Below are 22,853 nucleotides of genomic sequence, written 5' to 3' on the forward strand. Positions count from 1 at the left end.
TCATGAGCATAGTTGCAGCAGTTCTTTCTTTGGATTTTTTTTTTTTAACGTAGAGAGAGTGAAAGTTTAGTGGAGAAAGTAGTAGTCAGAATGATGACTCAGCTTCTAATATAACTTGCAAATAAAGGGTATCACTGGGATACATAAAATATGTTTAGCACATGGTTGAGTATTTCAGTGCAATAAACTCAAAGGTACAGTTCAAAGTCAATTTTGGATACTTAGGCTCAGCTCATTTTACAGATTCATGACTCAATTATTTGTGAGAAGATAGACTAAGATCCAAAGTATACAAAGTGTATCTTAATTTCTAGAATAATATTGTGGCTTTCAGGGTCTAAGAGAAGGAATTATAGTTCATACGAAGTGTTAGTATTTATGTCCTATGTAAACTCCTGACACTGACAGCAACTCTGTCTTACATCAAGGTTTCTGTGAGGAGACAGATAAAGAACTTGTCATGACTTCTCTACACAATATCTGTGCTGCGTTAACTTGTCTGTGTTTTGGCCTTTGATGCCCTATGGGAAGCTTTCTTCAACATCAGGGGAAAAACTCTTTAACTTTTTGTCCCAGAAATATGCATCAACTGCATCTAAAAATCCTGTTTTTAAAATGCTGCAGACAGTGGCCCTGCCTGCAGAGCCACTCTTGTGGCTCCTCTAAGTGTTTCTCAGTTTTAAAGCCATTCAAAGGTGTATTTTCCAGTCCATCATGCAGTTTATCTCTGGAGCTCTGCACTGAATAAAATATGGATGGTCTGTCAGGCTCTTCTGGCAGTATCAAGTTGCTGATGTTGACTGCATTAAGAAGGTAGTGAGGAGGACACTGAGCAAAGAAGTGGTTCTGGGTCTGGAAAGCTGACGTGTGTGGATCTGCTGCATACTAAAAACGTGTGAGGAAAACACTGCCCATTTTTGAGATCTAATAATGGACTGAGCACGGTAATGTTATGCTTCTCTGTTAAAACCCTGGCTGTGTACCTGCACACACATGTTCTAAGTTTATTCCTTCCTAACTCTGCATTTCTTTTTTTCAATAGGGCATATTTCAAAACATTTGTCCCTCAGTTCCAGGAGGCAGCGTTTGCTAATGGGAAGCTTTAGGCAGCCTCAGGCACAGAGATGATACTGGACAGACCCTGCAGCCTCCACGTGTCCTGTCAGCCCACAAGAAGAATGCCTGGAAATGAGTTGGACTGTCTCAATCAGTGCTTTTTTGACTCTGAAATGGTTTTGGTAGCTTCATTTTTTGCCAGATTTCTGAAACTGTGACCTCACTAGCATGCTTAAAACTGAATGTTTGATACTTGTCCTCTTCCTTTGCCTCTGCCACCACCGTTCCTTTATATATCTACTGGATTAAAGTTAAAAGGATGTGCTTTGATGTGATAACATTTTTTTGTGCCAGCAATGTCCCCTGTGTTACACCTTGTTTCCTTGTCTTCAGAAGGCGTAAATTGGAATTTTTTTTTTTTTCCCAGGGAAATACAATATGATTTGTATATTTAGTTAACATTTCCAGCCTATCCTAAGAAAATGTAAAACTGCTGTATGTACCAGGAATGCCTAATGGACTGTACAGTGCCATATTCTGCCTTGGAGGTTTGCTTCTCACTCTGGTTGTTACTCTCACTGGTGTGGCTATGAGTTGCACAGTTAAATTCTCAGTGCCTTTCAGGTTGGTCTGATATTAATATGGCAGGGCATTGGAGGGGTTTTTTTAATGTGTCAGTTGAAAGCTCATCTAACTGCAAATGCATTGCTTTTCTGCTTTGGTCTGTTTTTCCATTTGTACAGTTCTGGTGTTCTTCTAAATTAACTCCCCTTGCCATTACGAAAAAGTTCTACTTTTTTAGTACCAATGCACAAGGAGCTAGCTACATAAATCAATATCACAAAATAAAGCTTTTTCATAGAGCTATGATTTTTCCAAGTAAGATAAATACTGCTAAGCAGCAAAGATTCAACAAAGGAGTGAATGACGTCTTGGAAAAGAACTGATGAAATAGCATAAGGCTATAGGTATTTAGTTTAATGCTTAAGTTCAGCATGTCTTCTCAGAAATAACTTTGAGCTTGTAGAACCAGAAACATTACCTCCCCTAGCTCTGAAATTCCAGATGCAAAATCCCACCTATTCATCCTTTCTTTCACCCTTGTGTCAGGCGCCCCAGTTGGGGCAGACTGTCACAATGTCACTTCCCAGATTAGTTTGTAAATAGACCAGGGTACTTTCCAGTAAGGAATAAAATTAACAGTGTGTGTTACTTATAAATGGCACGTGGAAAAATGTGCTCTACTTCTGTGAAATATAAGGAACTAAATAAGTAGCATGCAGATGCTATGGTGGAACTGGAAAGCATTTAATTTAAAATTATTCACTGCAGCACAACTAGCTGCTTATACAATGGAATCTCATCGAGTTATTTGATAGGCAGCATTCTCCTACCCTTTCTAAAACTTGTTATTTTATGTAAAAATAGTGATTGCCAGGGGAATGTCCACCTATGAAATGCAGAAGTGTTTTGAGCAGTGAAGTCTGATAATTAAGAATTATGCAAATATTTTTCCTCTAGGAACTACAGGTATTTCTGGCTAGTTTATGGGCAAAATTTTAGTTTACATTAAATACTGAAGTTCTTGACTGGAAATCAAACTGCAAACAAAAGCCAAAGCCTTACTGAAAATATTCTGTCTGGTGACCAAAACTCCCTTGTGGCTCTTGCTGCTTTATCTGAGGGCTGCAAACAGCTCTAAAGGCCTGAGCCTGATTCCCCTCAGTGGAGGCACTGCATTAGGCTCTCACATGCAAACCAAGACTTAGAGCAGATGTGGAAGGTGGTGGTTTTATGTCAATAGCAAAACTATAACTAAACAACCTTTGATGACTAAAACCAGACATTGCTTAGTACACTGGGACAATCTCACATCTGTCTTTCTTCAGGTATAAGTCAAAGCCACACACATATTTTCAGGAATAAGCTGACTTCTGTGAATGAGGCAGGAGGAGGAGGAGGATGGCTAATGAAAAACATAGCTTCTCATTGTGTTCAAAATCTGATAGAAACAATCTCTAGCATCTTAAGAATGTAAAAACCAAACCCTCAAGTTGCATCAGTAGATTCCTGGAATCTTACATTTTATAATCTTGTATTTGATTCAGTGTTTTAGCGGTTGCCCCATGAACACAGTGACTGATATATATCTGCTGGTCTAAGTGGCAGTGGGTTTTTTTATTTTATTTTTTCAGAAGTTGCCACCATTCAAAGGCTAGCAATTACATAATATTTTGAAGAGGTCCTCTCTTCAGAATTAATACACATTTTAAACCAAAAATGCATCCATTGCCTCGGTTCTAGTAATCTTGGACAAAGACCGCTTTATTATTAATTGACTAAGAGTTTTAGAAGCCATGTAAGAAAAGACTTGCAGGATATGAAAAGCCCTAAACCCTCAAATCCTTATGTTGAATTCAATATTTTCACCAACTTTTCAGTAGCATATAAGGAAATGAGCCAGTAGTTTCAGTTAAATTGTACCTCATGCTACAACAGGTAGTATTTTGGGGAAAAAAAAAAAAAAAAAGGTAGAAAAGTGAAGAAATTGAACTAAGATAAAGTCTACAAGCCTATCAATTTTCAGATTTGAAGAAAAAGCTTTTTTCTTAAACATTTAATGAACATTATGTTTATTTCAAAGCCACCTTGCACTCTGGCCTGTACAGTGTTTTATGGAGCTCTTTCTAATAGTTCTCAGAAGAATATATTCAGGGTATTAGCCTCACAAATGGGGAGCTGGGATGAAAGACATGGAAATGAGTGAGCTCACTTCTGGAAGGAGGATTACTGTTTGACTCATTTTATATTAAATCATGTATTTGTTGAAGTCATTCAAGTTAGCCAGAGAAGTTGTATTCTCTTAAACCTGGAGTTACTTCTGTTATCTCCTGGTTTGTGATAATACCCATTGTGGCCAGGGTAGTGGCAATGAGACTTAGAGCTCTTTCTTCCCTATTATGTGATACATGCAATTGAAGGGAGCAGTCAGACCTCGGCTCATTTCTTTAGTTTATCAGGACCACAAAACATATGAGGAAAAATAGCAATGTTATGAACATACTGAAAAGCCTAAATTCTACTCTGTCATAATTTTGATTGAAACGGTGAGGTGAGTCTCTAGTTACTAAGTCCTATTATTGCATGATTATCCAAAAGTCATTAAAGTGTGAACTTACAGTCAAGCCTTTATTCATCTGCGTATGTGCTAGAAGTAAAACCAGGTCTTTCATAGTGAAAGTTAGACTTTTTGTGAACCTGCTGGAAAGACTGGACAAACAGCTGGATGAATAAATGAGTTAACTATATCATGTGTAGTTTGGCCTTCATTGATTACACTGCTCATCCATCACTTTGCTGATCAGCATGTTTTATTTGCTGAATCAGCAGCATTTTTTGCATCGTGTCCTTGAATGTCCTTCCATTTGTATACGGAGCAGACTTGACTCAGTTTTTGAGAAGGGATTGCTAGATTTAGAATGAATCTCCTTTGCATTGTTAGTCCCTCACTAGTCATGTCTGTGTGTGATTCCTCTCTCTCAACCTGTCTGGCACTCCTGGCAATAAGCATCTTGGGTGAGTCAGTCAGGAGATGAGGTGTTTAGCAAGGAAGTGCAGTACCTTGAGTCTCTCTTGAGGTATTTAGCACAAAGAGACTGCTTACCCAGGAAAGAGGGGCATAGGTCTGGTTAGTCTCCTTGGGCAGTGCCTCCTGATACATGGCTGAGTTAGCAAATCTCAGAAACCTGCTTGAGTGGTGAGTAGTGGCTGTGGCCTAGAAATAAATACACCTCGTATGTCAGGAACCTCAGCCAGAGAAGCAGAGTGCTGTAGAAACCCGTAGTAGCATCTGAGGGCCACCCCTGCAGGTCTGAAATATGTTTCTAATTATGATGTCCATGTGGCAGCAGAACATGGAGATGAAGGGGATGCGTCCTTTGTCAGTGGAGAAGGGGGAGTTTCTCACCCTTCCAGCTCTGTGAGTGAGCAGGGCATGTTGTGAGAAGGCAACAAGCTGTGGACACAGCTTCTGACCATGACTTAATTACAGGGTGCTGTCCTTTCCCTGTGAAACAAATGAAGTCTGCGACCAAACTGACTGCCAGTGAATCTTCTTCCCTTAAAGTACTTAGGTCTCTGTAATTGATGTATTGTAACGCTCATTAAACATAAAGGCTACATTGTTTCTTAGTTTTTAAATGTTACTGAATATCCCATAAGTCATCTCCTTTTCAGTTTTTATTTTCAAGTGTCTGTAACGTTTTGGGACAATTTCATCCTTACTAGATACTGCTATTTTTAGCAAGTTTGAGGGTTGTTTTAACAAGGCAACAGGGCGTGTGCTGGCTTCTAATGAGCTTGTGTTAAATATAGAATTATTTGCTTTTAAAATAATCAGGAGAAACTGTTTTTTATTTATTCAGCCAAGTATTGAATTCTGTGCAATAGAATAATTCTGAGGAAAGACTCTTGTTACTCAGAACAGACAGGATAGTCATGCTGTTGCAATTGGATAAATTTCTTGCACCAAATCTTGTTTTAATTTGTATCTTAGTATCATAGGGGTGAAAGTGTATTCTCCTTTTCTGAAGGAAGTCTGTCCCTAAATAAATTGTTGATCGAGCTACAACTTTCCCTGTTTGCACTTTGCAACAATAGTGTTTGTCCCCTATGGGTCAAGTCAGTAAAAGTCTGAACAAGGTACCTCCACACAGCAAGTTTGTGTAACATTTTTATTTACTCACATCTGTAGGTTCAGAGAGTAATTTTAAACTTTTTGCTAAGGAATGATAAATACAAATATCAGAAAGATGCAAGTAATTTTAGCTGCGTAAGAAATAAGACTCATGGGTTCTGCCATAAATTTCCAAGTATGAGGCTTGAACAGCCATGGTGTGTAGGTGGGTTTAGTGCTGCTTTTCCTATTCTATTCCCTGTCTTATGTTTAAAAGCTCAATTCTTAGTTCCAAGGCACTGTTCAAACACCATTTTGTAAAAATGGTAGTTACCAAGCAGAAAGGCAGGGGGGAAACTGGGATCAGCTGCTGAAAACAGGTCTTAAATAATCAAGAAATCAACAAAGGAAGCAATGTTTGGCTACTGCCCCGCCACTTGCTGAGTCTACAATACAGGCCTTCAGATGTGTCCCCAGTGCAAATTAAAAAAACAAAACAGGAAGGTTTTCTTGCAGCGCTAAAGAATAAATACGGTTTTAAACAACATGAAGTAAAGTAAGCATTTAATTGCAGGCATGAAAAGCAAAAGACACAGTAGAAGTCTAACAATTATTTGTGCCTACAGCTCCTGCATTTCTTCTGTCACCAGAGAGGGTGAAGAATTAAGGCCTCATGTTGCAGCTGCCCAGGGTGAGAATTGATTCTTGGGATGCTCCATGTTTTCATGAAACTCTATTTAAACCCTAATGATGTCCCTGAGGATGGCAACATGATGGTACCAGAGAAAAGGAAATCTGATGCTATCAGGGGATTCTGTTCCATTGCTGCTCCATTTCAAGCCCTTGATTTGGGTGGGGCAAGTACTTTGTGAGCCATCAACCCTGCCAGCAAACAGGGTACATTTTATCGTATCGGTGTTTATTTGAAATTATTCAAGCTGATTATAATTTGACATCTTGTTTTCCTTTATTCCACTGTCGCTTTCAGCAAAAGCTTTTTAGCACTTATTTAAAAGTTAGAGCTGCTGAGGTTACTTGTGTCTTTGGAACCCCTTCATTGCTGCTGTCTTTAGAACCCTGCATTGCTGTTGTCAGAGTAGCAGCACCAGGCTGGATCTGTGCATTTCCTCTCTGTACTGCAGTCGGCAGCAGCCTAAGATGCTGCAGCCCTCCCAGCATACCTCGCTTGAACTGAGTCTGACAGGATGACCATCAGGAGTGACAAAAACTCTGACCCTTTTTCCTAGTGGAACAGCTTCCACTGGCTCAGTTGCTGCTCTTAACTGCCTCACCTATCCAGGTCTCCCTCACTCGTTCTTCCTGACATCCCAGCTGCAGGAGCTGGCAGCTGCTCATCAGCTGGGACTAGGTTCATTTTTGTACCCAACAGAAGAGCAGTGCCAGAGGGGAATGCCACCCTGCTGCTGCTGAAGCTGGGTACTTCTTCTTAACATCTTAAATTCAGCTGCAACTCAAGTACAGTCCTGCCAGCTAAGGGGTATTTCTTGTGTGTTTTGGCCAATCAAACATGCTCTCTGTCTGGCTGCCTCCATTCTGCTGAAGAACAGACACTGCAGAATTTTTTTTCCTTGCATTACCAGCCCTAGAGGCATGTAATAAAATTCAGGGGCTAGCAGCACCAGCTTCCCATCTAAACTTTTCTGTCCCCATTATGAGAAGGGGAAGGAGAGTCTCTAAATAAAAAATTCCATATTATAGGTACAGCTTGTTTCTTACAATTCTTCAATGCCATGGCTTGTTTCAGTGGCTTCTGTATCATTGCTTTCTGTTGAAAAACATACTGTAATATGTGGCATTTCCTAGATTTTCTGCACTCATCTGCCTCTCCATTGTATTTAGTGGGTGTTTTGTCTCAGCATCTCTGCCTCCTGACCATAGGGATGGGCTCAGGCACCCCACGAGCGAACTGGGAAAGGGGATGGCATCTTCTGGTTTCAGCAAGAAAGAGGTAAGTTTGGTGAATAGTTTGTGCTGTGAGCATTGGGCTCGTCTTCTTCAGAGCACCCACAGCTCATGTAGCCAAGACAAAATAACATCTTCTGTCTAATGGGGTCAGATAGCCAAATGGAGCAGTTTCCGCACGGTGGTGGTTGGTGTAATTATACACTGGGCCATGGCGTGTCTGGTCCTAATAGCAGCCGGGACTCTTGTGAGTGACTCAACTACTGCTTGAGGCTAATTATGGGCAGGTTGCATGAAAAAAACCCACAACTTGGTCCTGCCTTCCTTCCAGTGGATGGCTGTTCAGCATCGAGGTGGATTGCTCACTGCAGAGCTGTCTAAATGCCGGCTCATGAGGAAAAGGCTTTTCCAAGCAAGACTGCAAACAAGATTCAGAGGTGCTGGTTTTTGAAGGGGAGATGTCATCTGTCAGGGGACATTATTTGTTCAAATTGAGTTCCCTGTCTCTAGCATTAGCTGCTGGTGGGGTATTTTATAAGATTCTCAAATAATCTAATTACCTCCTTCTGCTTTTTCATGGATGACAGGAGTATTTAGTTGCTTTTAGCATTACTTTTATTACAGTGTTTTAGAAAGGGGTCATGTGATTATTTGGGCCCTTTTAAAGTTGAACCATGTATTTATCATTGTGATATACTCTGGTAGAAAGGTCCCCACATCAGCTATACTGTGTTATTTCTCTTCTCTGCCCCAGAGCAGAGAAGCTGGAGGAGGCTCAAGAAGCAGGTCCTGTACTTGAAGGCAGCTCAGAGAAAATTCTCTGAAGGTGCTGGAAGTTACCAGCATCATGTAACATATGATTTGTACAGACCTCATCTTGGCTAAGAACAATTACTGATTTTAAAAGCATAAATGGAAGAGAAATACCAGAATTATATACCTCTGTCTTGCATTACAGGCGCAGGATTAGGGATGCTGCAAAAGGCTGGTGAAATTCATTTGCAGGGAGTTTCATTACTCCTTCCTTCAGGCTCTGTTGGATTATGTTTACAGGGAAGACTTTTATCAAAAAGTGTTCCTCCAAAAGTGACATCATCACAGACACAGATCTCTAGGACTCCAAGCCCAGGGCAGTAAGCACATCCACCTAGAGGACACCTCTTCCAGCAGTGGAAGAGGTGGGGGCATCTGGGGACCCTGGAGGTTGGGGCATCTCCCTGGAGATTTTTGAGACATGAACAAACAAAGTTGTAGTGGTACTGATAGTGGTACTTCAAGTAAAAGATTGGACTAAATGACCTGCAGATACACCTCTGAGGCAACTTGGACATGGTTTTATTAACTTTTTTTAAAACCTCTGATACAGATTTAAGTACAACCGAGCACAACCTGATATTACCTACTTTTAAAGATTGTTTGGAGGAAATGGCATGTGGAAACAAAATGAAGAGTTAAAGTGGTGAGATTGAAAAGCTCACTATTTCTAAGCATTTTCAGATCTTAGAAGTACTTTTCTGGTTGTTTGTGTTAGTAGGGACCACAGCAAAAATGTCTCTGGTGTCTGTACCACATGGTGCTTAATGTAACTGCCTGTGCTGATTCTGAGAGGAGCAACTTGAGTACTTGTAGCACTATAGGCATACTCTGTCTTTTTATTTTTTATATTACGTCATTTATTTTTATGAAAGGTACCTTGATGTTGCCATGAAGAAAAACCTTGTTTGGATTTGAAAGTAGGCTGGGCAGCTGGAGCCAATGTTCCCTGTCTACAAACAAGATGCTTCTTCAAGGAAGAGCTAGGGCTGGAAACTGGTCCAACATGCATCGAATTTAAGTAGTTCGGAGGTTTTTTAGACTATTTAAAGAGCGGTTGACAAACAGGAAAGTGTTAAAACTGACTGAAATGAGCTGCTTTATGGGCCACTGTATCAGGGCAGACTGGAAACTGGCCCTGTGCATGCCAACCTGAGGGGCCTGTTTGCAGGGAAGTCAGCTTTTACATCCTCACATCTTGCTATAGAAAAATAGGAATTGTTTTGAGGCTTGTCTTTGCGCCTAGTCCTGCCACTCAAGATTAAATCTTGCAGACAAAACAAGCTGTTTGGGAGGCGGACCAAGAATGCCTTTACAGTGAAGAAAAATATAAACACTCAGCCAACTGTGATTAACTATTGAATGCAAAACACTCCCTGGGTTTTGTTTATTTGTAGACTGTAGAGAAAGCTCCCGAAGGCTGCCATGCTTTCAGTGTAAAAACACTTCAGGCTCTGCAACCCACTGTCGCTGGGGAAAGAAAACGATTTTGTCCAAGCTGTTTGGAGGGGGGCATTTTTTTTTCAAAATGTGTTGTTTATTTGTTTTTGTGAAGGCGATGCACCCGGTTTCCTCTCATTGTGTGTGTTCCTGCCTCCAGCTGCTCACACCTGAGCTGGACTCGGGCTTCTTTCCCTCTCATTCCGCCAGGCAGGACAAGCCAACTGCCATGCCTGGGATCCTGCTGTCCTCCCAGCACTGGCCAGATGAACACAGAGAGAAGTTGTCATTAAAAACAAAAGAAAAAAGACCAAAAAAATTGCTTGAGAGCAATTGCTTTTTGCTCACAGACAACTCTGTGCAAGTTTTGAGGCGGCTGCTGAAATGACAGCATACAAAGAGACCAAGACCTTTGCAGCTTGCTTCATGTGTGTAGTGTGTAGTTGCATATTTGTGTAAGCAAAATGATGATGTCCCAGTTTACAGCCAGTTTTAGGTTTCAAGGAAGAGGAAAAAATTGAGTGCTGGCAGCTGGAGAGGGAAGGAGCAGAGGCTCATCACTGCTATGCTGCTATCGGTCTGGAACGACAATGCTGAGTGCAGTGGAATTATTCAGTCTTGGGAGGGCTGATTGCAAAGTACATCTAGTAAATATGGGGAAAATGCTTATATGGAGTTTTATTCTAGTTTTGTAGTCTTATTTAGACTATGTGTGATGCTGCTTGAGCCACGCACAGTCTGGGTGCTGTGCATGCTGTAAGGGCTAAAGGTGGAGGCAAGTGTGGAATTGTGCAGACGCTTTTCAAGGTCAAGGAAATACAGACAATAAAGTTTTAATAGAGAAAGAAAAAAAGGATTGACTCCTTTGACTCCGTTTTTCTAAATTAGAGGAGTCAATGCTTTTGTATTTTATCATTAGATAAAATCTAATCATAAGATGCAGCGCTGGGTAGGCCTGCTGGGAATTTTAATATTTAAAGCTGTATTTCCATCCCTCCACTGTGCACACACATCACTGAGCCCTCTGCAGGGAGGGCCATACAGCGCTGCTCCTCCTGTTTTAACATCAGTTATCAAATGAGTGTAAATTAAAGCACAGAGTCTGCAAAATATGTCTGCTGGCATGACAGCACCTTGTGCTTCATGATGAAGGCAGAATCAGGGCTCCTCAGTCCCAGCTCCCCAGGTTGGGTCTTTAACAATTAGTAAACATGCACAAGGAACAGGCTTAATGGCAGACCAGACAAAAATGCTCAATGACATTTGGCCCAAACAGGCTCCAATTTAGTTGACTTATATGAAATGTAAGCCATCCACAATCATTTAAAACACAGGATTTCGTGCTCCTGTAGGCCAGCTTTTTCCCCAAGCTCGGGCTAGAAGAGCTTTCAGTATGGTTGTTGTAGGTCTGATTGGGACACACCAGTATGCACAGATACATAATTTGTTTGGTTTGGTTTTGCGTTTTGTTTGCTGGTTTGTTGTGGGTTTTTTTCTAGAAGTTCTATTTCTCTGATTTCATTGACAGCAAATACAAAGTCACTTCTGGCCATCCCCTGAAGTTACAGGGAGCAGACCCCCGAATTAACTTTTCCATCATTTTATTATATTACTCTTTAAAAACAAAACAGGATCCAAACCATACTGCAGCGGTTTCTGTGTGTGTAAACAGCAAAACTGATAACATCTAATCAGCCTCTTTGCCAAGGCAAGACAGCAAGAAGTTCTTGCTTTATAACATTAAAAATGCTTTGTAGTTATATGACTTTCCATGCGAAGACATCAAAGCGCATTACAGGTATTAATTAATCAGGTTTCACAACACCCTTGTGAAGGTATTTGTGTCCATTTTACAAACAGGAGACCGAGGCAGGGATGTGACTGTTCCAGGCTGGCATGGCTGCTCGGTGGTGGGACGGGGGCCGGGCTCAGCCGTGCTGCACCCAGCGCCGCTGCTCCCACTCGTGCCGGGCTGCCGGGAAGCCGTGCCCGCTCTCACCCTGGGGCTGGGAGACGGCTCTGTGCCCAGCCTGGATCTCTCCATCCACATCCCGTCTGCGTTGCCTGGGAGTGGACATGCCGGGAAGGGTGGTGGGACGCTCCCCAGGTGCCCTCAATCTGTTCCAGCATCCATCTGCCCGTGCCCGGGCTGCCGTGTCCCGTCCCGCAGCCGAGCAGCAGGATGGGCCCAGCGGGGCAGCGCAGGAGCCATGGTCCTTCCTACAGGGACTCGGGGCTCTACCCTGCTCTGTCAGGTGTTACAGCTTTGCCCTGAGTCACCGGGAGTAAGGTTTCTATCCTGTAGTGCCTAAAGCTGGGAGTCTCTTGCCGCTGGTTGGGAATAGGCAGTTTCCCCTGGAGCTGGCTGTCGGCCATGCCTGCATCGCCTGCCTTGGGTCACGCCAGGCCCAGGGGCCGCTCCCCTGGCAGCCCCGCTCTTCGGAGGCTGCGGCTGATGCCGGCTGTGCCCATCTCCCCGTTCCTAGCGGAACGAGCCCTGCGTAAGGCAGCAGCAGTGCCTGCCAGCCTCGTCAGAAACAAAGGGGCCGAGAAGCCGCTGCCACCACCCTCTTGTTGAGCGGCTGAGAGGAGGCACCGTGCAGGCCGAGCTCCCTCCCGGGGGTTTGCCCTCAGCACAGGCGAGCAAACCCAGGAGCCGCCGGCCGAGGAGGCGGCAGGGCTGGAAGCTGCTTTCCCAAGAGGAGGAAGGTGGGGGAGCATTTGCATGCTGCTGCTCTGCCTTCCTGCTCCAGAGGCAAGGTATGCCTGCCACGAGGGAAGCTGCCCCAGAGCTCTTTGATCAGCAGAGAGAATAATGGAAACAAAATTTGATTTAATAGAGGTCAAATTAACATAGATTCCATGGGCTACATGGGGAAAATCTTAAAATAGATGATGTTCCTTAAGAAAGGGGAAAAAAAAAAAAAATCAGATTAAGAACATATGAGCCTTGTCCAACTTAGAAGCATAAAATGTTCTTCCCAGCATGTTGTGGTTATTTTGTAATAACCATGGATTACATTGATATGCCTGTGTAATTGCAGACAGGGCAAACAGGAGCAGCATGTAGTATAAAATCGCCAGATACCACCAGCTACTATGAAGTAAAGGCCATTTCTAGTAGGTCATAGTAGTCCAGGTTTTTCCCTTAATTTACACATCAGTTATTCCCTTCCTTGTGCAATTTTGCCTGAGTAAGTTGTGGTTTTTTTCAAGATTTGACCACATAATTTCAAGAAGAGGGAAGTGTCCTAGGAGACCATCTTACAGTTTCATTCACTGTCCTTGAATCCTTAACACTTAACCTACTACAAACACTTTCTAAAGGTAAGATGCCAGAAGAAAATGCAGTATCTGCTTTAAGTTCTCCTTTGTCTCTCCCAAGTTTTCGATGTCTTGACTGAACTCGAATGTGGAAATTCCTCTAAAAGCTGCATAACTATTAAAAAAAAAAAAATTTAAAAAAAGACAGCAAATCCAATTGGCAAAGGTACAGTCTCCAGGCCATGGTTCAAACACAGCATTAAAGCATTTGCTTAACTTACTAAGTGAAGTCAATGGGATTTCAAGTACTTTGCTAAAATGGGAGATTTTGTGGACAACACTTGTGCTAGTACATTTGTAATACAGAAATCAAGTTGTGCCAGGTTTATTTTGGCTCCACGTTTCTTTGTGGTGGTGACTGACAAATCCACAGAGCTGGACTAATACCAGAGAGGTGATGACTATAAGGGAAGCGATGACAAGAAATAATAAATTTTGAACTGGCAAACAGTTTAACTTGGGTATACTGAAAACCTCTACGTAAGGGAACAAAGAGATCCGTTTATGCTGATAAATGCACTCTTTTCAGGAAGACCTCCAGTTAATCAGCAACTAATGTGCTGGGGCAGCTAAAAATTTTGAAGCAAATCCTTTTGTAAGTTGTGTAACTGCACCAAAGCCTTTAGAAATGGGCAGGTTTACATCACTCGATAGCCTAGTCATAATCTTATAATCACTTTGAAAAAGATTCATTTCCTGCAGAGAAAAATTCATGCCTGCTCATTTCAGGCAATGGGACATAGCTCAGCATGGCAATGAATTTCGTGTCTGTTGCTGGAGGTTGTCCAAACCCACCCCAGTAACCAATAAATCACTACTTAATTGAAAAGATTCACAGAAACAGATTACAACATCAAGGATGGAACCAGTACGGTAGGAATTAGACTGACAGTGTCCATACATAGGGTGTGGTGTCAAAAGATGATCTTACAGCCTGCCCCCACTTGCCCCTCTTCCTCCTCACGCCTCTCCTCACCGCCTGAGCGCTCTCTTTGTCCTTTCCAGCAGCTCCAGAACGTACCTCATTGCACAGAGAGCGAGTTCGACTCACTAACCTAGAAAAAAAAACCCACAACATTTTTCAGTTGGTCGTTTGGGTTAGTTTTTTCTTATTTTAATGAGCTGACTCATTACAGCAGCATCGGCCAATGCAAGTGGAGAGAGCGTGGCCGGGGGGAACCTCGGTCCTGCCGTGGACGCTGGCACTTCTTCCAGCTTTGGCCACCTCATGATACCACGCCTTGACTATACTGTGGCAATTTCCACTTTACTGACACAGGACAACATGGACAAGTTTTTGCCAGTACATCAAAGAGATGGAAAAAATTAATCAACAGCACCTCCGAGCTATTAGGCATAGACTGTAGTTAGATAAAATCATAAATAACGAAATCCCGTAAGGATGTTGCACAACAAATATTTAAGCAAAGCTCATAAAACTCTTCTTCGCTGCATTTGAGCATTTTCCTTCCACAGAAGACACCGTTTTCTAAAAGTGATTATTTTTTGCACAGCAAACTCACGCTGGGCAGAGGCGGGAAGGGCCCCAGCCCATGTGATGTCAGGATAAATATGTGGGAAGCCAATGCAGCAGAAAATCCAGCCAGAGGAATGTCTGCTGCAGAGCGAGTGGGGCAGGAGCAGCCTGGCTGCCTTTCCCACCATCCCCAGTGCCTGAGAGGTGCGGGCGAGGTCCGGGTGGGACACAGCTTCAGACTGAAATTTGTCTCCACCATCTCAAGGGATGCCATCTCAAAACTTGTGTTCCTCTCCCAAGGGTACGCTGAGTGGAGTGAAACGGATGGGCCTGTCTGATGCAGAAGCAGTTAGCCTGGGATTAAATGAAGGATTTTAGCATCTGAGCGTAGGAAAACCTTAACAAAAGACCTTTGCATTATACTCTGCAGTTTGTTGTAAGCAACAAGTAACAAGAGCAGATTTAGAGATAAAGATAATAAAAAACACTGCATTCCCTTGCCCAAAAGCCTATAAATCAAGGCTTTGGCTCTTCATTGCAGAAATGCTCTCAGATATAATTGGAAACAGACAGCACCGATCTGAAACACTCCATCGAGCTCAGTTTGTGATGGTTTGAGTGCGGAGGTTTCCAGCACTCCTCAAGAAGAGGCTCCCCCTTCCTGATTAATGGGTCAGTAACTTGAAACCCTGTACCTCCACCCTGCCTGTCCGTTTTATCTGAAGCTGTCCAGAGATTCAGCAGCAATGAAACATGCACTCAAGTCGCACAGCTGAGGAGGTCCCTGTGGGACCTGCACACGAGACAGGCAGGACACGGGATGCTTGGGCTGTCGGAGCCACCAGGGAGGTGGCACCTCCTCCCTGCAGGGAGGAAGAGGAATGAGTCCTCCAAGCCTTCTGATCCTTCCCACCACAAGCTCAGAGCGGAGGACATACAGTGCCTCATGGTCCCATCTACGGAGGCTCAGGCAGGTGTCATGCATGCTTGAAACTCAGAGGCCAAATAGCTGTCTAAAAGACGCTTGCATAGGAAAGTTGTGCTGGCATAAGACAAATCCTCAGTTTAACCCCATGACACCTCATGGATGTTCTTCAGTTTAGCTTCTATTGCTTTGGGAAGTGCTTAATTCAAACTGAAAAGACTACTTTTATCTGGAACCATCCAGAAGACAGCCATAACACTGTTGTTACATATCAGTAATAAACAGTGAAGCTTGCCATGGAGAGAGCAATGAACATGGCAAGTAGCTCTGCAGAGCACCAGTGCCAAGCCAGATCAAGGCATCAGAATTTATAACTGCTATTATCTGCGTCAGGGATATTTATGACTCCCCTCCCCATTGCTCTGCTATCTTCAAATCTCACAATATTTGTATATTAATTCCCACAACATTCCTGTAGGTAAGGAATTTGCAAGCAAGAAACCCAATTTTGGAGCCTTTCCACGCAACACGGAGCAGAGATTGGAGAGTGGGGAAACTTCAGAGCTCTTCAGCAGTTACAGATGCATCCACAAAAATCAATGAGTAAGTAGTTGGTCTATCTACAAGGTAAATACAAGGATTCTTCTGGCTGGTTTGTGCAAGAGTTCACACTATATGATGTCAATGAGTCTTAATCATTTCAAAACCTAAGCAACCCTGATCTTAGACTCCTTGATACAGGATGTCTTCTACAGCACAGGAAAATGAAAGTGCTCCAAGCCATGATAAAACATAGACAAGTTTTTATGAATTAAAGTTTGATCACTTGGGGCTTGAAATAGTCCTTAGATTACCTCCCTAACTCTTCAACACCTGATTTACTTTACATTTCTTTCAGAAACTACTAATCTCACATGAATTAGTAAAAGGAACTAACACAAGGCCCAGGAGAAATGAAACAGCAGTCATTTTCTGTTGGTCAGAAAGCTTTCACACTGATATGGGGGGGGTTCATATTTGTGTACCTTTTTCCCCTAACTTTTTATTGTGACATATGTTGCACTGTATTCAAAACGAAAATACCGTTTTTTTCCTGTCCTTCAAACATGTGATCTTCTAAGAGAGGACACCCTTGAGTGGAGCACAGCTGGTTTGCCAGCCAAGGCTGTTCTCTGCAGGAAGGTTTGCAGCTCCTCTTCTGTGCTGGTCCCCAGGGCCTGACAGATGCTCTTGGGCAAGTTTGGCCTCAGTTCTCCGTGCTGTTCAGTGACAATAATTATTCATACTTACCGTAGTGAGCTTAATTAATACTTGTGAAGTGCTTTGAGATGCTTGGATGAAAGACACTGTTGACAGACAAAATATTTTTATGGTGACTGTCAAATTAAGGTCCTCTGAGCTTCCTTAGCAATTGAAGGGTTAATTAGTTCATGCCAGCCCCAGCTGTGAATGAAGGTGCCCATCCCTGGCCTCTCCTCAGTGGGGCAGCTTTGATGAAGGGAAGTCCTTTCCTATTCATACCTCAGCATTAGGAGGTAATGTCCATGCAATGTGTACATTCCCATGCATCTTCCACCTGGCTGTGTTGTAAGTGCTTCCCATTCCCTGGCATGTATCCCACATCCCAGCTGGTGGGGAGGAGGACACCGAGCTCCTGCAACTGGAGCAGGTTGTTTTTCCTCTGTGCATGAGGGTTGTAAGTGCCCTTGGCAAGCCCTTTTCCTTTGCTTTTTATCAAGAACCTTCTTGGAGGAGCCCAAGAGGCTGGCACTGGAGTGAGAGGCAGGTGAACGACCTCTTCAGAGGATGAGGCACTGCCCAGTGCACCAGCAGGAAACCAGCTGCATTTCCTGGGCAGGTCACAGCGCAGCACTGCACATGGGAGGAAGGCACACATGAGTAAACCCTGCATTAATGAGGCGTAGCACAATGTCTTTATATAAAAATAAGGGAAGCCTGCACCTCCCCTGGGGCCCCATCCACATGGGAATACAGAGAGTATTTTAGTTTGGTCATGGTTTTGGTCAGACAACGCAGTTATTCTCTCAAATCTGAGATCATCAAAAGGCCACAGTGCAATTTGCCTTTGCATCCTTTGCCCTTCCCCACGCTGGGATGGCTTCAGGTGGGCAGCTCTCGGGAGCAGTGCCTGTTGAGCCCACTCACCAAGGCTCATGCGAGGCTGAAACAGCTCAGGAAAAACACATCATCTCCTGTATGGGCAAAACAGCACGTCCTGAGGATTTGCAGTGTTGTGCTCACAATAGTTCCACTCAACACTGGTCTGCACGGGCCTATTGTTAAATAAAACCTGGGGGTGGCTTGTGCAAAAGGAAGGGGTGTCATTGCCAGAAAAACCAGTCAGAGGACCAAACCTGGGGTGGATGGCACCAGCTGGGCTCCCCCAAGCTGTGGTGCATCTCCACATCACCGCTGGCAATTTTTTCCAAAGCACTGGCAGCCTGGCTGGGCAGCCCCACACTGTTCCCCACAGCCCGTGTGAAGGAGAAGAGAATGTCTGTGGTATTGTTTACCTTCTGTGTGGGTTTTGTTGGGGTTTTTTTCAGCCAGGACGGGGAGATCTGGTTTGCCGGTTTCCTTTCTCAGCTCTCTCCATGCTGCCCATGTCTGGCATGACTGAGCCTGCCTGCCTCTTGTTTCACAGCTCTCCTGTCACAGGAGAGTGCCCAGCTTTTGTTGGACTGGTCTTTGCCTTGGCAGAGCACAATTATTTGCTCTGTGGGCCCAGCCCTGGTACCTTCATTTCTTGCATGGACCACGGTTGTCCCTGGCAATGGGTCTTGGAGCCGAGCATCACAGCTCTGGCACCAAAATAGGCACATTGGATATTTCACCCCTTCTGCTCTCCAAAAGGATGTAAAGAGAGAAAGGGAAAATCTGGTACTCAAAGCTCTGATTTCTGGCCAGCCTTCACCTGGGAAATATCCCCAACCAAAATCAATTACTCCTTTCTCAGGGGGGTAGGAAATACTGCAGTGTGACTCATGGGATTTTAGACCACACTTCGTATGTTTACCAAAAGGCAGCATCTTGTGCCCCAGCTAATTGCCCTTTGAAGCAGCCTGCAGAAGGGAGCATAAAGGTTTCTTAGAACATTAAAAGTAGTAGTGAAAGTCAGAGGGCCTTTTTCCTTTATAGAGTCAAAGCCAAATTTGAGCAATAACCCTTCTGATGTCTCAGAGGGGAGAAGTGACGTCTTGAGGTAAACCACACATCCCGTAACTACCACTGTGCTGTTCGTGAGTGCTGCCTCACTACACAAGTGTCAGAACTGCTTTTCAGCAAAAGTCACCACGTTTTTTGTTTTCACGATTCCAGTCAGAGAAAGACCAAGCAGTGGGGAGGGAGAAAACCCAACCACAGTAAGGAACCTGAAAGGAAAAAGACGTCAACATCTCCGGCAGGGGCTCTCCTTTTTTCCTGATATCTCTGTGAACTATAATTATGTGGAAATGGGTGGGTGGGATGGGCTTACTGACTGACAAGCTGAACTTTGTAACACTGTGACATTGCGAGGTAAGAGGGTTTGGCTTGACCACCTCATGGATCCTACAAACTCCAGGAGGTTGTTCAGGGCTGGGCACCCACTTGCATATCTTTGTTAACTTTCTGGAAGTCATGGGGTTGAGGAAGTGATGGCAGTGACGGTGCTGCCCCCACAGTTGGGTGAGCTTCTTGTGGAGGACGAGGGCATCCCTGCTCTAGCTGAGTCTCCCCTGATCAGGAGGCAGCCAAGTGATAGTAGAAATTCAGGAGGAGATGGTCAGGGAGAGTAGAGGAAAGTTCTAGGTGCTGCCAGAGCTGAGCCCTAGTCCAGTTACTTTGCCAAAAGAGACCTAAATGGGGATGCATAGCCCAGGGAAAGGAAAATTTGGAGCTCCTGAGTTCCTCAGTTATTCAAAGGTGTGCAGAGACTCATGGAGGAGAGTCCAAGGGAAAGCTGTTACTAAGAGCTGCAGGTGAAGACTGGGGGACTCTTACTGTAGATCCTGTACCCAACAGAGTCTGGGGTAAGTGGTGCAGCTTGTCGAATCCTAAATCTCTCTGAGGTGCAATAGCTGCCCCATTGAGTCACACAGGAAGGAAATTTGAGCCAGCAGAAGAGACCTGGAGGACCTTGAGCACCTTGAGGTGGAGTCTGGAGGCAGATACGGTACCACCCCAGAGTTTCCAAGTTAAAATATTGCAGTGAGGTGATGGATGAGAGCCCAGCTGAGGGACAGACATTAGGAGAGCTTCTCAACCCCTTTCTAGGTCATGCTCCACCCCTCATCTGTTTAAATAAACATTAGTAGAACAGTGAGGTGGCCAAGGAATGACTATAGGCAAGGTCTGAGGTGTACACCTGGTCTCTTTCCAAGTGTATGACTGAAATAGAAGTCTAAATATATCTGTAGCTGAGGACTGAGGCGTGCTGTCCAAGTTAAATAAGGATATACAGCCCTGGAACAGCATGGAGAGCTGAGGGTTAGGTGTGTGCTGAGGAAGCACTTACCACCTTTGGCTGCACTAGAGGTTACTTATGGACTCTTTAAGAGCAACATTTTGCTGATCGTCTCTTCCAATCTAGACATTTTTGTCTCTTGCTGTCCCTTACCAGCACTGTTCTTCAAAAAATCTAGAAGAGTGGTAAAAGTGACTGCTCATCTCATTGATACATAACCACATCTCATTGGTGCCTCTGGTGGGGCAGTGCAGGGATTATCACTTACCTGGCTGTAAAATCGAGGATAACCAAATTTCTGATGTCACAGCACCGAATGGTGTTTCCTGACATCCATACCTCTCTCCCACCCTCAATCACCGAGACGGCACTCGGTGCTCCGAGTCAGCAAGGACACAGGATCCTAGGTCAGTGCGACCCGGTGCCTCTGCCAGGAGGGACACAGTGTCAGCACTGCTGAGTGTTTCTGCTCCTTCTCAGCCCACGGCTGCCTGGCAGCAGGGTTGCCCGGGCTGCTGGCGAAGGCGCCGATGGGGACTGATATGTTAATGCCCACATTTACAGGCTCCCCCGAGCGAGCGAGTGCAGGGATGTTTAGGTGGCTGAACCTCCTCCTGTTGTTTTAAGGATTCTGGCAAACAGTCAAGAACAAAAGCTAAGACAGCCAGTTCCCGTTTGTGGGCACGTCCCTACATTTCAATGTGGCAAACCTTGTGATTTAGCAAGGGAGAGCCTTCTGCCCCCAGGGCTGCTAAAAGCTTTTTTTTTTTTTTTTTTTTTTTTTGGGTGGGGGGTGGGAGGACAGCGGAGGAAGGGGGGAAAGATTAAAAAAGAAAAGAAAGAAAACAGACCTGTCAAGACTTCCAAGAAAATGAGAAAAACACCAGCACAGAAGGGCTGTGGGACCTGGACCAGGCTTCTGATTATGACTCCGTGTGGGGGATCCTGGAGGCTGAGAGCCTGGCCCTTTGAAAGCTGCTGAGGGTTTTCTGTTTGGTGGTTTGAGAAGCTCATACTTAAGCAGAGGGAGAAAATACTGGAGGCTTTTGCTGCCATCATGAATAATTTCTTGCTCTGATACCATTTAATGCTTTTTCCCCAAAAGTGAGTAACCCCCTGGCTGAAGTGGAATGTGTTGGCTCATAGTGATAATCAGTGGAAAAGGACAAATTTAGTCAATCTCACCTAATTTTTTCCGCTGCTACAGGCTGTAGCCCTGGCTCATGGGAGCCTGAGCCAGACAGGCCGTGTGCCCTCCCAGAGACTGGCCCCTGGTATGGACAGAACAACTCCTCACATGCCAGAGCTCCATGGCCTCACAGGTAGGTGTGTGCACATGTGTGTGTTCTCTTAATGGAAGTGCTGGAGAATGTTTGTGCTGAGACAAATCTGCTCTCAGGCTGGCTCTAGGGTCCCAGAGCTGCAACAAGATGTCAAGGGGTAGCCTACACAGTGGTCTCAAGCTGCTTCAGGGGGTCAAGCTGCTTCGCAGCCATCAGCTGATGGGCTCCTGGTTAGAGCCAAACTTCCATGGTTGCTGTAGTTGCCAGCATAGGGTCACAAGCCCAAAGGCAGTGTGCACAAGTTGCCTCCTGTCATGAGTGGTGGGGAAGGAGAGCAACCTGTCACTTCTACGGGGTACCTAATGCAGCAGAGATGTGGCTGGTGGTGGTCTTGAGCCCACAGCCCTCACAATGTTGTGGTTAACTGGCCTTGGAGAGAGCCTGGTAGCACTCCCAACCACCTTGAGTGTCTGCCCATCCTCTTCCTGCAGCTGCTGGATCCTGCTGCTCCCTCCTCCCATCTCCAGCTTGCCCACTTGTCACAGCCCATGCCCGGCTGCTGGCAGAACAAGGGCAGCAGTGAGTGAGCAGAGGGCACTGGCTGCTTCTGCACAGCTTCTTGTCTGTTTCTAAATGTGCAGCCAGTGGTGGGGCCAGCTCTGCCTGTGAAGTTAGGAGTCTGCCCCTGAGTATCTGGCTGTGCATAACTAATCAGACACCCTAAATTAGAAGCCATTAAAAAACACAAAATGCATATAGTCTCCCAGAGTCCATGCACAATGGTGCTGGTGGAGAGATGTGTGGCACAGCACCGGGCTGCAGTGCTGATATCCAGAAATCCAGGGAGCAATCTTCCTCTTTTTTTTTACAAATAGTTATTGCCTTTGGAAGCAGGATCAGTTATAACATATTTATTGCAAGAATGAAAGACAAAAAAGCAGAAGTCTCTGCCAAGAGCAAGTGAAATGGGCATGCTTTTTAAAGAACTACCACAGGACTGATTATCTTTCCAAGTAATTAAACATTGTGAAAGGTTATTAACATGCCGATAATAGACAGCTTTGCAAACTGCCAGCACAGCATGATCTAACAGAGGATGGAAGGATGTCAGAGAGCAGGACTTCTCCAACTTCAGGGCTTTGCAGCCCCAAGGGCTTGAGGCACCTTAGGGACCAATCTTCACCCAGCCAGCCCAGGAGCTTGAGGGTCCCAAAACTTCCACCTGTGCCTGAATGGCTGCAGGGTTTGCTTTTGCTGGCAGAGGGGCTGTGAGATCACAGCTGCCCACACCGGATCATCCCTTCCAGGGCACGCCCTGGCTGTGGGCAGAGCAGCAGGTGTCCTCCAGCAGCACAGGGCCTGTCCCCACTTGCAGCCCAATGCAGGTTAATGTGTATTATTTCTCTTTAAACTGACTCGCATCCGCAAACAGCATCTCTTATTCTGGACCTGCTGGTATTTTAACACGTGTT

At 44.6% G+C, this 22,853-nt stretch overlaps 1 protein-coding gene and 1 long non-coding RNA gene across 5 annotated transcripts in view; one reads left to right on the plus strand and one right to left on the minus strand.

The window, feature by feature from the left end:
- The window catches only part of BABAM2 (BRISC and BRCA1 A complex member 2), a 162,526-nt gene extending 158,166 nt beyond the window's left edge, over positions 1-4,360 (plus strand). For all 3 annotated transcript variants that reach the window (XM_071739394.1, XM_071739393.1, XM_071739395.1), the window contains exon 12: positions 1,043-4,360. In XM_071739394.1, coding sequence (XP_071595495.1) covers positions 1,043-1,106 — 64 coding nt within the window. In that variant the 3' untranslated portion in view covers positions 1,107-4,360. The remainder of the gene's footprint in view (positions 1-1,042) is intronic.
- A 4,611-nt stretch (positions 4,361-8,971) lies between these two features.
- Positions 8,972-20,834, minus strand: LOC139794190 (uncharacterized). Of its 2 annotated transcripts, none has more exons than XR_011725005.1 (2): positions 20,367-20,834; positions 8,972-14,286 (listed from the first exon to the last, which is right to left on the minus strand). It is a non-coding gene; the product is annotated as an uncharacterized lncRNA (long non-coding RNA). The 2 variants fall into 2 exon arrangements; XR_011725004.1 differs by having other exon boundaries at positions 11,492-12,404.
- Positions 20,835-22,853: the final 2,019 nt, after the last annotated feature.

This window comes from Heliangelus exortis, chromosome 3, assembly GCF_036169615.1.
Source record: "Heliangelus exortis chromosome 3, bHelExo1.hap1, whole genome shotgun sequence".
Classification (NCBI taxonomy): Eukaryota; Metazoa; Chordata; class Aves; order Apodiformes; family Trochilidae; genus Heliangelus; species Heliangelus exortis.